The sequence below is a fragment of the Callithrix jacchus genome, chromosome 1 (assembly GCF_049354715.1).
Source record: "Callithrix jacchus isolate 240 chromosome 1, calJac240_pri, whole genome shotgun sequence".
Lineage (NCBI taxonomy): Eukaryota > Metazoa > Chordata > Mammalia > Primates > Cebidae > Callithrix > Callithrix jacchus.
In genome coordinates, this window is record NC_133502.1 from 113,209,413 (window position 1) to 113,224,316 (window position 14,904).

The window sequence follows — 14,904 nt, forward strand, 5'->3', positions numbered from 1 at the left end:
GCAGGAGCATAGGAGGGTGAGGCAAAACTGGAATAACAGCTGTGGGTTATGGGAGAGAGGCTTGAGATAGGGCTGTGGGCCTGTGTCCTGGATCTGACCCATGGTTCCTCAGCAGCTTCACCTGCCCTGTTCCAGAGTCTGAATTTTGTCTCTTAGCCCCAGGCAAATCTTTTAAGGAGCAGAGAAGGTGCCATTGTAGTTTTGATCCAGGCTGGGATGCAGCATAGGAATCAGGAGTGAGGTTGTTCATGGACTAGATCAGTATAATCAGCTTTGATAGGAGAGTTAGAAGGGCTTGGAAATCCCCTGGCTTGAGTCTTGGCCTCTCATTCATACTTTTATATGTATTATTGTACTTTAGGTTCTGGGGTACATGTGCAGATCATGCAGGATTGTTGCATAGGTACATACATGGCAATGTGGTTTGCTGCCTTCATCACCCCCCCATCACCTATATCCGGCATTTCTCCCCATGTTATTCCTCCCCAACTCCCTACCCCCTGCTGTCCCTCCGCTAGTCCCCCCCCAACAGACCCCAGTGTGTGATGCTCTCCTCCCTGTGTCCATGTGTTCTCATTGTTCAACAACCTCCTATGAGTGAGAACATGCGGTGTTTGATTTTCTGTTCTTGTGTCAGTTTGCTGAGACTGATGCTTTCTAGATTCATTCATGTCCCTACAAAGGATATGAACTCATCCTCTTTATGGCTGCATAGTATTCCATGGTATATATGTGTGACATGGTAAAAAGCCCCATAAACTGCATACCTCAACCATACCTCAGCTTTCTGTTGAAACTGCTATCTATAACCCAAATGTAAATAAGTAATTAAGGACTGTGATCGCCACCCCACCCAGACAATGTGTAAACTAATGCTAATCTTGGCTTTTGTGAACCACTTAAGTACCAATCAGAATGTCAAATAGTCCCCTTTCTATGCTTGGGCCGGTACAACATATGTGCCACATTTTCCTTGTCCAGTCTACCATCGATGGGCATTTGGGTTGGTTCCAGGTCTTTGCTATTGTAAACAGTGCCAAAGTGAACATATGTGTGCATGTATCTTTTTTTTTTTTATTTCTGTTTTATTTTTATATTTTTCTTTTGCATGTGTTTTTATAATAGAACAATTTATAATCCTTTGGATATATACCCAGTAATGGGATTGCTGAGATCTGCTTTGTTGCTCAGGGTGGTGGCATGATCTTGGCTCACTGTAACCTCTGCCCTTGGGGTTCAGGCAGTTCTCCTGCCTCAGCCTCCTGAGTGTCTGGGATTATAGGTGCATGCTACCACACTGGGCTAATTTTCGTATTTTTAGCAGAGACAGGGTTTCGCCATATTGTTATACTGGACCGAGCATAGAAAGTCAACACCAAGACAAAAGTATGCCAAATTGCAGGGTTTATTGCCGGCGACCACGGAGGACTCACGTCTCTCCAACCCGTGGCAGAGAAAGAAGGGTGACAAGACCTTTTCATACCCGTAAAACCACCTTGGGAGTGGGGGTGAGGAGTGGAGATGGGGATGAAAGGCTTCAGACATTTCGAGGGCTAGTGGATTCTGTAAATCACCTCCTGGGCCGAGACTAGGGTGAGGGGGGCTCCGACATTCCAAGGGCCAGGGGACTTTTGTCATTCCGATTGTTACTTAAGTGGTTTACAGAAGTCAAGATAAACATTAGTTTATACATTATCTGGGTAGGGGTACAGATCTTTAGTTACTACGAGTTGTCCCTGGAGCCAGGATGGAATCATCTTTGTGCGACCCCCTTGTAGACCCCTGCCCGGTACCCGACCCCAAATAACAGCTCGAGAGTTGGAAGCCGAGTTCAGGTTTATTGGGACCAGCGGGCAGGCCAGGAAAGGAAGGAGATCGGGGCTGGCTGCGACTGCGCAGCTGGGGTAGGAGGGTTTTATAGGGGGGTGGACGGGGCGTGGACACAGGGCTGGCGGAGTGTCGTAGGAGCTTAGGATAGGCTGTCCGACTCTGGGCAGACTGCTGAGGTGGCTCAGAGGGTTACGTGTCGGTTCAGGATAGGCCGAGGCTTGGCGGGCTTTCCTGCTGTGATGATTGGCTGCTTGTTGTTGCTGGGCAGAACAGAGCAGGCTTGGCGGGCTTTTCTCAGGGCAGCAGGAAGCCTGGGGGGAGGGTGGGGGCAAGAAACCTGGGGGAAAGATGGCGGGACTTTCTACCAAACATTCCCGACTCCTTAAAAAGGAAAAAGGGCAGCGGAATCGATCTGGCTACTTCCTGCTGACAAGGGTCGACGGGGGTGGGGGGGGTTCTGAAGAGGTCTCTTTTCTTAAGGAGCCTGGATGTTCAGGGAGAGGTCTGTTTCTTGCACTCGTTCAGGGTGGGGTTGGAGCAGCATCTGGTGGATGGTGACTCGAGTCAGTTCTTGAAAGCGCCGCTGTATGAACTGTAGAAAGCAAGGAGCAATAAGTAAGATTAGGCAAACGGCCACTAGGGGCCCAAGCAATGGGGACAAGAGGGTATACATAGAGGAAGACCACCACGCTGTGGCTTCAGCCGAGAACTTCTGACTCTGCAGGCTAGTTTTGAGTTTCTGGAGGCTCTCGATTCGGGTTTCTACTAGGCCGGATTCATTGATGTAGTAACAGCACTCTTCTTGTAGGAAGATACAGGTCCCTCCTCGTTCAGCAGTGAGCAGGTCTAGGGCTCTTCGGTTCTGCAAGGCAACTTGGGCAACTGAGGTGATCTGTCGTTGGAGTGATGCTAAAGACTCAGTGGAGTCATCAATAGCGGCTTGGAGTTGTGAGGTCAGTCGGGCTATGGCCAGGTGAGAGTGGACTAGTGCCCCTCCCCCTAATCCTGCTGCAAGTGCTGAACCAGCAAGGGAGACTCCAACGGCAATGGGTAGGAAGGCAGCTCGTTGGGTGCGGTGATGGGGAGCTTGCAGCATCTGGAATTCGGCTGAAGAATATATAGTGAGTCGAGGGACTAGGGTTACTGGGAGGCATAAAAGAGATGAGGAAAGGCCAACGTAGAGAGTTTTTGTTAAGGTCCTGTTACACCAAAAAAACGTTCCTCGTGGGGCTGTTATATTAGTGGTTAACCGTATAGTTCTGTTACAGCTAGGGAAGTTTCGGCCTAGGGAATAGCACACAGGTAGCTGTTCAAAATCAGGTGGAGTGTAGAGATCGACTTCCCTGACGGGGGAGAAGGAAGAAGTTGAGGCTGAAAGGTTGAGAGGGATGGGGTAAGGGACTGCAACGAAGGGAGTCTGTCCTAAGAAGGCACACATGAGGCATGAAGTTAGGTCAGTTAGTCCTGAGAGGTTAGCTAACTTGATTCCTTCTTGGAGAAAAGTTAACCAGGAAAACGGAGACGAATGTGGTTGCAATTGGTCATTCAGAGATTTTTCTTGTAGGCTAATATCAGAGTGGACTTGGTGGACTGTACGTACGTATGCCCGCCAGATGTACAGGTGGGAAGAGGGATATTTGGTATCTATGTGGTCATACAGGGCAGCTTTCTGGGGGCTTTTCCACTGGTTGTCCCAGGGGTCAGGTATGAGAATGGAATACCGTGTAGAACCGATAATGGTGTTTCCTTCTCCATCTATGTCTGGGATGATTTTGAGCTGAGATCGGGCAGGTACTGTGGACTTGACGGCTATATGTAGTTGACAGTTCATCCAAGTACATCCCATGCAGGAGCGCCAAGGAGTATTATTGCACGCTCCTGATGGTTGGTCATGGTTGAAGCACATGAGAGGTATATCAGTATGGATGTTATGGAATTTGGTGAAGTTCAGATATATGGCCCTTTGGCATCCGGCTGCGGGGCAGTCGGAAGTTGCAAGAAGATGGTTGTGGCTGTATGGAGGGGTATTACAGATGAAGGTGGTTTTGGTATAGTTTTCAGTTAGGAAGAATCTCCATCTGTAGGGGGTGTGGCTGCTAGGCCCTGGTAAGTTTGACAGATAAAGGGCCAGTAGGAACAGCCTTCCAGCATAAGGAGGGTCCATGAGGGGCCTTTTTTACCCGAGACAGGTGGACCCAAGATGGGATTTCAGCAACTCTTATAGCTGATGGAGTGGTAAGGAGGACTGTGTATGGTCCTTCCCACTTGGGGGCGAGGGGCTTTGGGGAGAGGGACCTGATAAGAACTGAGTCCCCGGGGGAGACTTTCTGTGTATTTCCAGATGGCTGGGTGGGTTGGGGAAGAGAAGCGTTGGCGTGTTCTCGGAGAAGGCTGCGAAGGAGAGTAAAGTAGGGGAGGTAGCTGTCTAGAGGAGTGGTCTTTGGTGGTGGGGGAGTTGAAAGTAGGAAGGGGTGACCGTACAGCAGCTCAAACGGGCTAAGCTGTGATGGGCCCCGGGGGCTTGCTCTCAACCTGGTGGGGGCGATAGGAAGCAAGGTTACCCAGGATTGGCGGAGCTCAAGCATGAGCTTGGTCAGATGCTCCTTTATTAGGCCATTGGCCCGTTCCACCTTACCAGAGGACTGAGGATGGTAGGCGGCGTGTAGCTTCCACTGAATTCCTAGAGAGGTAGAAACGGCATTAGTGACTTTGGAGATAAAGGCTGGGCCGTTGTCTGAATATATGGTAGCCGGGAGTCCAAAGCGTGGGATGATGTCTTGAATGAGATGAGTGGCTACTGTCCCGGCAGACTCAGAGGCTGTGGGGTAAGCTTCAATCCAGCCTGAAATAGTGTCAACAATGGTTAGCAGATACCGGTACTGTTTATGCTTTGGCACATGGGTGAAATCAATTTGCCAGTCTTGGCCAGGTAGGAACCCGCGTAGCTGATAGAGCTGGCGCCGAGGATGACAGGAACCCTGGGAATTAGTTTTTGCGCAGACAGTACAGGAGGACTGGACTTCCTGTATGGTACTGAGAAGATAGTGAGGGTGAAAAGTGGGTTGAGGAATCGGTATAAGGCTTTAGGCCCAATGTGGAGTGAATTATGGATGTCTTGGATTATCTGGTACCTTTGCTTTTCAGGGAGGATGAGGAGGTTATGCTTGAAGGCCAAGTCATCCTTGAACCGTACCCCGGGGGTAGACTGGAGGGTCTGGAGTTCTGAGGCAGAGTATTGAGGGCTAGGAGAAAGAGGCTGTGTGGGCTGGTAGTGGGGAAGGTTATGACGGCCTTCAGCTTTGAAAGGATGTCTCGCCCCAGAAGGGGAACTGGGCAGGTGGGGATTACTAAAAAGAGTGGTTGAATGGAGTGGAGTTATATGAGCACATGAGTGGTGGGGTTTGGTAGGGGATACTCGGGGTCCCGTCGATTCCCATGACCGAGACCTGGGAAGGGGTGAGACGGCCAGAATAAGAAGGAAGTGCGGAGTAGGTAGCCCCCGTGTCTTGTGACCCTAGGCTTGGCAAGGGTAACCGGAGTCGGAAAGCCAGGGCCCCGCTAGTCGTCTAGCAGCCCTAGTAGACTGGGGAACGGAGCTCCCTCGGAGGTCGGCTCCTGGCAAGCAGGCTCCTCCCTACTGAGGGTGACTGCCGGCTGCGTAACGCCAGTGTATCTGTTTTGAGGAACCGGCACCCTGGGGAAGCTGGGGCAGTCTGACTTCCAGTGTCCCGGGAGCTGACAGATAGGGCAAGGCTTAGTTGGTGGCCGTGGTTGTGGACAGGCTCGGGACCAGTGTCCTTCTTTTCCATATTTGAAACATGCCCCCGGAGGGGCATGGGTTTCGGCCTTGGGCTTCTGGTTCCCTGCCGGCCTTAGAGCCGCCACTAGGGCTTGGGTCTGGAGGGCAGCCTTCTGCTTCATGCGAGTTTGGCGGGCAGCCTCAGCCGCATCTTCCCTGGCATTGAATACTTTAAAGCCATTTTTACCAGGTCTTGGATGGGAGTCTCTGGCCCCTCTTCTGCTTTCTTTAGTTTCTTTCTTATGTCGGGTGCTGATTGGGAGATAAAATGGGAGGCTAATACAGTGGCCCCGTTTTGGGAGGCTGGATCTAGTCGAGTATACCGGACTAGGGCTTCTTATGCTTAAGTGAGGTATTGGAATTCCTTAATATAGGTGGATGGGTCGGCTGAGAAGGATCCTAAACGTCTCTCAATTTGGGACAGGTCTTGAAGTGAGAAAGGAACATGGACCCTGATTAAACCTTCTGCGCCTGCTACTTCTCGCAGTGGGGCCAGGATAGCTGGCTGGTGGGAGCGGGTGTGGGCCGCCACCGGAGAGGCAAGAGGAAGTGCGGCCTCTGAGGGAGGGGGCTCGGAGGGAGTAGAGAGAGAGTGAGGCATGGCCTCTGAGGTAGGAGCTGCAGAGGGAGCAGAGGAAGAGCGTGCCGTTGATGGCGACTGGTTGCTGAGATTGGCAGGAGAGGATAGATGTTCAGGCAGATCCTCCGGTGAGGAGTAGGGAGGGGGAGAGGTAGTGGACTTCCGGAGTGGGAACAAAGCGGGAAGACATGTGGTCAGGCATCTCTTCCTGTAGAGTATAGGGAGGTGGCTTGGTTGGGGAGGTAGGAGTCTGCGGTGGGGGAGTTCGGGCTAAAAGAACTTGGTGAGTGGAGCAAGAAGAGCAGAGGTCAGGATGGGAACGCAGGTCCCAAAAAGCCTGAACATAAGGCACTTCCTTATCTTTGTGAGTCGCGGCAGAAGTTATCTAGGTCGCGGAGCACATTGAAATCGAAAGTGCCGGTGGGAGGCCAATGCGACCTGTTATCGAGCTGATACTGGGGCCAGGCCACCTGGGAGAGGAAGACAAGCTTTTTCCGCCTAAGGGTTTTGGGAGTAGCCCAAGCGGGTAAAGTCGAGAAGTAAACAACCTAGTGGGGTGTTTTTAGGAATTTTGTACTCCACGCTCCCCATGATGCGTGCGGCAAAGGGTTCCTGCCAGCTGAGGGCGGTCTCGGAACAGTATCCGAGCTCGGAACAGTATCCTAGTGGGCTGGGGTAGTGTGGGGGGAGGCGTCCCTCCAACCCACCAGCTTCCCCAGAGGAAGGTGGATAGGAAGGACCAGAGAAGGCGTCCCCTGTCTGATCGTTCCTATTTAATGGTTTTGGATTGGGTGGGTCAGAGAAGGCGTCCCTTGTCTGCCGACCCAAGGCTCCTGGAGCCTGGTTGGGGGATCCTGCTCGGGCCGGCCGGTGCTTGGCGAGGGATCCGTGGATTGGGACTGAGAGGAAGGGCCTTTGCCACACGCACCACGGAAGGAGAAGGTAAGAAACAGGACTTACCTGGTCCGGAGTGCTGAGGCCAAATTGGAGGAGGGCTGGGGAGGTCGCTGGAGGGAGGGGGTCGCTAGGGGGGCTAGCGACCCTCCGTCCTGGGTTTCGGCACCATATGTGCGACCCCCTTGTAGACCCCTTCCCGGTACCCGACCCCAAATAACAGCTCGAGGGTTGGAAGCCGAGTTCAGGTTTATTGGGACCAGGGGGCAGGCCAGGAAAGGAAGGAGAATGGGGCTGGCTGCGACTGCGCAGCTGGGGTAGGAGGGTTTTATAGGGGGGTGGATGGGGCGTGGACACAGGGCTGGCGGAGTGTCGTAGGAGCTTAGGTTAGGCTGTCCGTCTCTGGGCAGACTGCTGAGGTGGCTCAGAGGGTTACGTGTCGGTTCAGGAAAGGCCGAGGCTTGGCGGGCTTTCCTGCTGCGATGATTGGCTGCTTGTTGTTGCTGGGCAGAACAGAGCAGGCTTGGCGGGCTTTTCTCAGGGCAGCAGGAAGCCTGGGGGGAGGGTGGGGGCAAGAAACCTGGGGGAAAGATGGCGGGACTTTCTACCAAACAATCTTGGGCTGCTTATTCTGGTTATTACCAGCTAGCAACTCTGGCAGTTACTAATAAGAGAAGGTAAGCAGCTTTACATAGTGAGCACCTTGCAGAGCAAACTATCAGTTTTAAGCAGCTTTACATAGTGAGCACCTTGCAGAGCAAACTATCAGTTTTATTTACAGAAGCCAAGGTTTTAGCAGTCATTGTGAGGAGAATGGAGCAGCCTTTACAACTTATTTTAAAAACAATTTTGTCATTTTATAAAATGGCATTGTTCAGGTTCTAACTCTAGGCCAGCTATATCACAATATTGGCCAGGCTGGTCTTGAACTCCTGGCCTCAAGTGATCTGCGTGCCTCGGCCACCCAAAGTGCTGGGATTACAGGTGTGAGCCCCTGTACCTGGCTGGCCTCTCTTTTATTCTGCTGCTGCTTTTGGAGCTTGATTTCCTTAGGTTATACTAAAAAATCTGAACGCTTAGGTTATACTAAAAAATGTGAACACTTGGGGCAGTAACCTATGGCAGCAGTAATACAACTTAAGCAACTTACTATTTTTGAAACCAAAATACCAAGACTCTCAAAGGCATGGGGTGAATCCAGCCTTTGGGTATATGATGAAGAGTAGGGTTTGGCTGTCAAGTTCTGGCTTTTGCTGGTTTTTGTAATAAAGCATTATTGGAGCACAGTCTTATTTTTTCATTTATATATTGTGTATTTTTGCATTAAAGTGGCAGAGGTGAGTTCGTTGTGACAGATTATATGACCATCAAAGCTTAAAATGTTTACTGTTTCTTTGCAGAAAATATTTGTCAGCCTCTTATATAGAGGACAATTTGTTCTTGGGGGAACAATCTGCAAATCCTTTCTGAGATAGATGGGATATAAATAAAATTTCAATGTTCTCAGGAGGATGAGATTAATATAATTGACTACATTGATTCATTGTAAATGAAATTGGAACCTTTGGTGATTTCAGGAACTTAGAAATAGAGCCATCTTTGCTCCTGTGTAAGTCCTAGATGATTCTCTGGAAACAGTACACATACATGAGGAACTTAAGATCTGAATCTTTTTTTTTTTTTATTGTTATGTTTCACTAAGGGCTAGTTTGCGGATGAAGTTTTAATTAGCCTTTGTTAACTGCCTTTACGTTAAAATACTCATCACATGGGAAACAGCAGGGGAAAAGAAAAAAAAGAAAGGAACAGCATGGGAGTTTTTTTGGGAAACAAAACAAACACACAAAGATGAAGATAAAAGAGGGACAGAGAGAAAAAAAGTCCTATAACTGCGGAGTGATAAGATTTGGCTAAAGGACCTGCAAGTCAGCAGATGTCTATCTAAAAGACAAGATACAACATTTCTGAGGTGGCCAGTAGGCATGTACACCTGCATCCACCTTCAGAGCTGTATCTCTTTTTTTCAGTGTGAGAGCTAGGTAGGAATAGACATCGACATTACCTATGTTAGTGCAGTGACAAAGGAAGTCATCAGGCTCGTGTTTGATGCTATTTTGGGCTGCATTTCTATCAATATCTATCATATTGTGTAATGATGATTCTTCTAATGATAACGTTATTAAATAGAGGTATAAAATGAAGTTCTATATGTTTTACTCATGCTGGCTATTATCTTCATAATCTATAACCCTAGATGGACCTCTAAGTATATTGTGTGTATTCAAGTCTTCTTTGCAAGATTTTCCCGTCCTGAGTGGTGACACATAGCTCCTCCCCAATCCTCATCTCTAGCCTCCAACATGCGGGCTTTCCAGTTTGAATGCTTCATAGCATAATATGCAGGGCAGTCTTCAGTGGCCCTTCTGAACCAAAGTTTTACACCAACAAGGGGGGTAGCTTATCCTCATTATCAGAGTACCCATGGAGCAATTTAACCTTTTTATGGGATAGCATTTCATAAAGACTGAGAATTTCCTGTGTGTGTAACCATCTTTGATGATAGTTTTCTGCAGGTTACTAGAGGATGTTAGCCACACTTCACTGTGAGGCGATGCTGCCACACCTGTCACCTTCAATTTCTGCTATCTTACGCTATGCTTGGATCTTTCAGACCATTTTGCACTTGCTTTGAAACTCAGCTCCTTCACTGAATCAATTTTGCTCCTTTATTACTGCTGCCTCCAGATCTCCAAAGGTGTCCCCCACCCTCTTCTGTACCAGCCTGATAATCAATTGTCTCCTACCCTTAGAATGGCAATGAGTCCATGGCACAAGGAATTCTCTTGTTTTTCAAGATGTTGAGTCACATGGTGAAGCTCTTCAGGAGCAATTCTATCATGTTGAGGAGATTGGGACATGTCAAGTTAATATCTGATGGACCTCCTTCCTTCAGTACATGCCATCACTTCCACCTCTTCGTAGGCTTCTGTAGGTCTCATATGCTCATCTAACTTTCTCCTTGAGTTTTTCTACTTTTTCAGGAGACATTTTCACACATAATGATGGGAAGATGACAGCAGTGATGTCAGTACATTTAATATGGGTGCTAGGCATAATCTTTTGGGAAAACATCTGAGATGCAACTTAGCTGCAGTCTGTATTCTCTGACCTAGACTTGTATACAACTGAAATAGTTCTGTTGGTGGACACAATCACAGAGAGTCTTTGATTTGGACAGTGAATATTGGGTAAAAATTATTATAGCAAATATTTGGAAAATGATAACCGAAAATGAAGGTTACTTGTATTAATTTTTGTGGTATTTCTTTTCATGGCTATTTCTTCTGCAGTAGACTCTGAGTTCATGGATGACAGGTGTCATTTCTCATGTACTCCCTAGCTCCAGTCTCTAGCATAGCGTTTGATGAGTGCCTGGCATTTGAAAAATAGCTGTGAAAAATAGTGTGATCTGATAACAGACTACAAGGTGGTCTGGTTACACCGGGAGGCTTGGAGAGGGCTTTGGATGAAAAGGATGCGGGAGGGGTTCAGGTGACCTTCCCCATTTTGCACTTCTCTGAACTCTATTACTACAAAGACAGTAGTTCTCAAACTTTTCAGTCTTACGGCCCTGTTACGATTGTAATGATTATTGTGAACCTCAAAGAACTTTCACTTAAGGAGGTTATATCTATTCTTTTTTATTGTATTAGGAATTAAAAGAGAATATTTAAAAAATATTAAATTCATTAAAACAACCCATTACATACCAACGTATGTTATTGTATAAAAGGTGACTATAGGGTGGAGAGGAGGGGACAGAAAACAAAAATGTGACTATAGGGTGGAGAGGAGGGGACAGAAAACAAAAAGGTGACTATAGGGTGGAGAGGAGGGGACAGAAAACAAAAAGGTGACTGTATTTTTTCTATTAAAAAATTAGTAAGAAGAGTCACATTATTTTACAGGTTTCAAACCTCTTATGTCTAAGTTAATAGAAGATGGTGGCTGGGCACGGTGGTTCAAGTCTGTAATCCCAGCACTTTGGGACGCTGAGGCAGGTGGATCACCTGAGGTCAGGAGTTTGCCACCAGCCTGGCCAACATGGAGAAACACTGTCTCTACTAAAGATACAAAAAAAAAAAAAAAAAAAAAAAAAAGCCAGGCATGGTGGCGCGTGTCTATATCCCAGCTACTCAGGAGGTGGAGGCAGGAGAATCGCTCAAACCTAAGGGGTGGAGGTTGCAGTGAGTTGAGATCACGCTCTTGCACCACTCTAGCCTGGATGACAAGAGTAAAATTTGGTCTCAAAAAACAAAAACAAAAACAAAAAATAACAACAACAGAGTGCTGGATTTTTATATCTGCTTCTACGTTTCATCTGTTATAAAGTCATGTAGCTTCTGGAAAACTCTACTCAGAGTGAGAGTGAAAAAGGCAAATACTAATGTTATGGTATAATTTTGAAAATAGTTTTGATGTCACAGACCCTCTGACAGGGTCTGGGTGTCTCCCAGTGGTCCTCAGAAAACATTTTGACAACTGCTTCTGTAAGATACTTAGCAGATGATGACTTCTCTGAAGTTATCTATTGCATGTAGATGATGCAGAGATCTTAGGGCAAGGTAACTGTGTTCTATACTTATTTATTGACCTTCAGATAATTGCATTCCTGATATGTTTCTCAAAGAACAAATCACCTTCAGAGACAGTGGTTCTCAAACTGGAAGCCTTGGAGCTCTTTGGAGCACGTTGTGTCAGGTATTTTGTCTTACAAATCAGGCAAAATTTTACAAGTGGGCAACATACTTAACCTGTGAACTCATGTCTCTGCATCTCAAAGTACAGAAAATATTTTAAAGATTGTACCTCTAAGATTTTTTAAAAATATTAATTTGCTAGCCAATTGCTTTTGTTATCCTCAGGTATTTATTTACGGAAAAGTGATATAAAATTTAAAATAGTTTGAAAAATATTGTGGCAATATTTTCCCCCTCTTTTAAGACAAAGTCTCACTCCATTGCCCAGCCTGGAGTACAGTGTCACAATCACAGCTCACTGCAGCCTCGACCTCCCGGGCTCAGGCGATCCTTCCACCTCAGCCTACTGAGTAGCTGGGACTATACATGTGTGCCACCATGTCTGGCTAATTTTTTGTAGAGATGGTATTTGACTATCGCCCAGGCTGATCTCAAACTCTTGGCTTCAATTGATATTCCTGTCACTGCCTCTCAAAGTTCTGGGATGACAGGTATGAGCCACTGTGCCTGCCCTTGTGGAGCCTCTTAAGACAAAAAATATAATTGTCTGATAAACTCCTCCTTGAGCTGGGGGGGAAAAATATATATATATATTTATATTTTTGGCTATGCTTTTACTAGGTGGATGAGTGGTTGGTGTCCTTCTCTTTCCATTAAAAATTTTTATTTTCTTCATAATCTATAAGTATAAATTATACAACTTTAAGGCAAAAGTTACCTTTTTGTTAATACGAACGTTACATATGAAAAAAATGGAAAAGTATTACATAGGAGAGAAAATGAAAATCACTCATAATCCTGGCATCCAGAGAAAACAGCTATCAAAAATGTTTTATATATTTCCTTCCATTGTTTTTTCTCTACAAATGATCCATGATTGCATGTAAAAAATTTTTTTTGCAGTATAATGAACATAGTTATATCCCCCTTCCATTTGATTGATGATAGATGTTCTTCAACAAGATGATTGAAAATTTATCTTATTTGGCTGGGCGCAGTGGCTCATGCTCATGATCCCAGTACTTGAGGGTTGGAGGTGGGTAGATCACCTGAGGTCAGGAATTTGAGACCAGCCTGGCCAACATGATGCAATTCTGTCTTTACTGAAAATACAATAAATTAGCTGGGTGTGGTGGCAGGCGCCTGTAGTCCCAGCTACTGGGAAGTCTGAGGCAGAAGAATCACTTGAATCTGGGAGGCAGAGGGTGCAGTGAGCTGAGATCACACCACTGCATCCAGCCTGGGAGACAGAGTGAAACTCCAAACTCCCAACTCAATAGAAAAAAAGGCTGGTGCAGTGGCTTAGGCCTGTAATCCTAGCACTTTGTGAGGCCAAGGTGGGCAGGTCGCGAGGTCAGGAGATCAAGACCCTCCTGGCCAACATGGTGAAACCTTGTCTGTACTAAAAATATAAAAATTAGCTGGGCATGGTGGCTCCTGTCTAATCCCAGCTACTTGGGAGGTTGAGGCAGGAGAATGACTTGAACCACAGAGTCAGAGCTGAGATTGCACCACTGTATTCCAGCCTGGCAACAGAACAAGATTCCATCTCAAAAAAAAAAAAGGAAAAAGAAAAAAACCGAAAATGTATTTGTATTGTTTTTATTGGCGGGATGGTTTTCACAGGTAGAGAAAAGCCAATAAATCTAATGTGAAGGATGTGGGTGGGTAGGGCAGGGAGAATATGACAGCTCCTGGTCTTGTGTTGGTCAGTGTGGGGCAGGGCATAGTCCACAGTGGGTGACCAGGTGGCCAGGTCACTGCTAACCTGAGAGAGTGGCACCTTGCATAGGCACTGACTGCCCCACTTTTTTGCCTTTCTTCTGCAGCTTCTTGAGATAGAAGGCTTTATTAAACAGCAGAAAATATTTGATCTGTTTTTGTATATGATGAATGTCTGGCATCTCTAGCTGTGACTTACAGGAAAGCTCTGTCTTTTCATCAGTCATCATCAACAAGGGGAAGAGATTGAATTAACTGCTCTCTGGTTTCTTCCAGCTCAGAAATGTTTAGTTTATGATAAGCAACATTTCTTAAAGAAGGTGAACTAAATTCAGTGATAGTGACTTTTTGTCAGTTGCAGATTTATTTTATATTAGAATTACGTTAAATCGTTAAATCAAGAGCTCCTTTATAAGAAACCTGTTGGTGAGGCATGGGAATCTTGACATCAAGATGTTAGACATAGTGGCATTTAACCGATAGACTTTTTCTTTTCCCTCAATGGGGTAGCTTAAATACTTTCGTCCACCAGATGGTGCTCTTAGACAGCAAATGTATTTGAGGCTGTGGTTTCCCAGATGAGGTAAAACAGTTTAAACTGTTTGAGTCACCAGGAGAGTTCCTTTCCATTTTGTATTTTTATCATGTCAGGATATCATTTACTTTGAAATAACAAATCTTTTAAAGCCAGAACACTAACTGCCTAAATTTCACATCCGAGGCAAACATGTCATCCTAGACAGGTTTTGATGCAGAGAGAGAGCTATTGGCTTGTAGGATTTTGATTGTCAGGTTTTAGTTTTGTGAAATAAAGCTTCTAGGTAATCACAACTCATTATCTGCTAGCATGTTATGGATGCTCTTTAGTGAAGCAGATCAGCTTGTATGACCCCAAAAGTTGCTATCCAGACAGGGAGGTAATGGAAGGACAGCTTTAATGGTCACATTGCATCCAGAGTGTTTCCATTAGTTGTAGAAGCTGTGTTTTCAGAGGGGTGTTGCCAGAGTAGCACAGCTGGGATGTGCAGGAATAATTGTTGGAAGAGCAGTTAAAGCCCATGTGGTTGTTGCTCTTGAGAATGGTGCAAGTAAGAAGATTAGGTGGCATCACTGTGGGAAAATTCAGTCTGCCTCTGGAATAAGTTTCTAAGGAATACATCTGCCCCACAGCAGATTGGACTGCCACTTGATGTAAGGAGACACTGTCCTTGGAATGTTCATGTAGAAACCATCTGATCTTCTGTCAGACAGTTTAAAAATTTGGATTGGATAGGATGTGAGTAGAACTGGTCATTTCTGTTTTCACTCTTCTCTTTACC

General features: G+C 46.4%; 2 protein-coding genes across 8 annotated transcripts in view; one reads left to right on the forward strand and one right to left on the reverse strand.

Annotated features, from left to right (window-relative positions):
- Nucleotides 1-14,904, forward strand: part of KDM4C (lysine demethylase 4C) — a 418,510-nt gene that overhangs the window by 60,677 nt on the left and 342,929 nt on the right. The window lies entirely within an intron of this gene.
- Nucleotides 2,259-4,040, reverse strand: LOC128932121 (endogenous retrovirus group FC1 Env polyprotein-like). The gene is made up of 2 exons (XM_054256094.2): nt 2,517-4,040; nt 2,259-2,422 (listed from the first exon to the last, which is right to left on the reverse strand). Exons 1-2 carry the CDS (start codon nt 3,992-3,994, stop codon nt 2,395-2,397), a joined length of 1,506 nt encoding a protein of 501 aa, XP_054112069.1. The 5' UTR covers nt 3,995-4,040; the 3' UTR covers nt 2,259-2,394.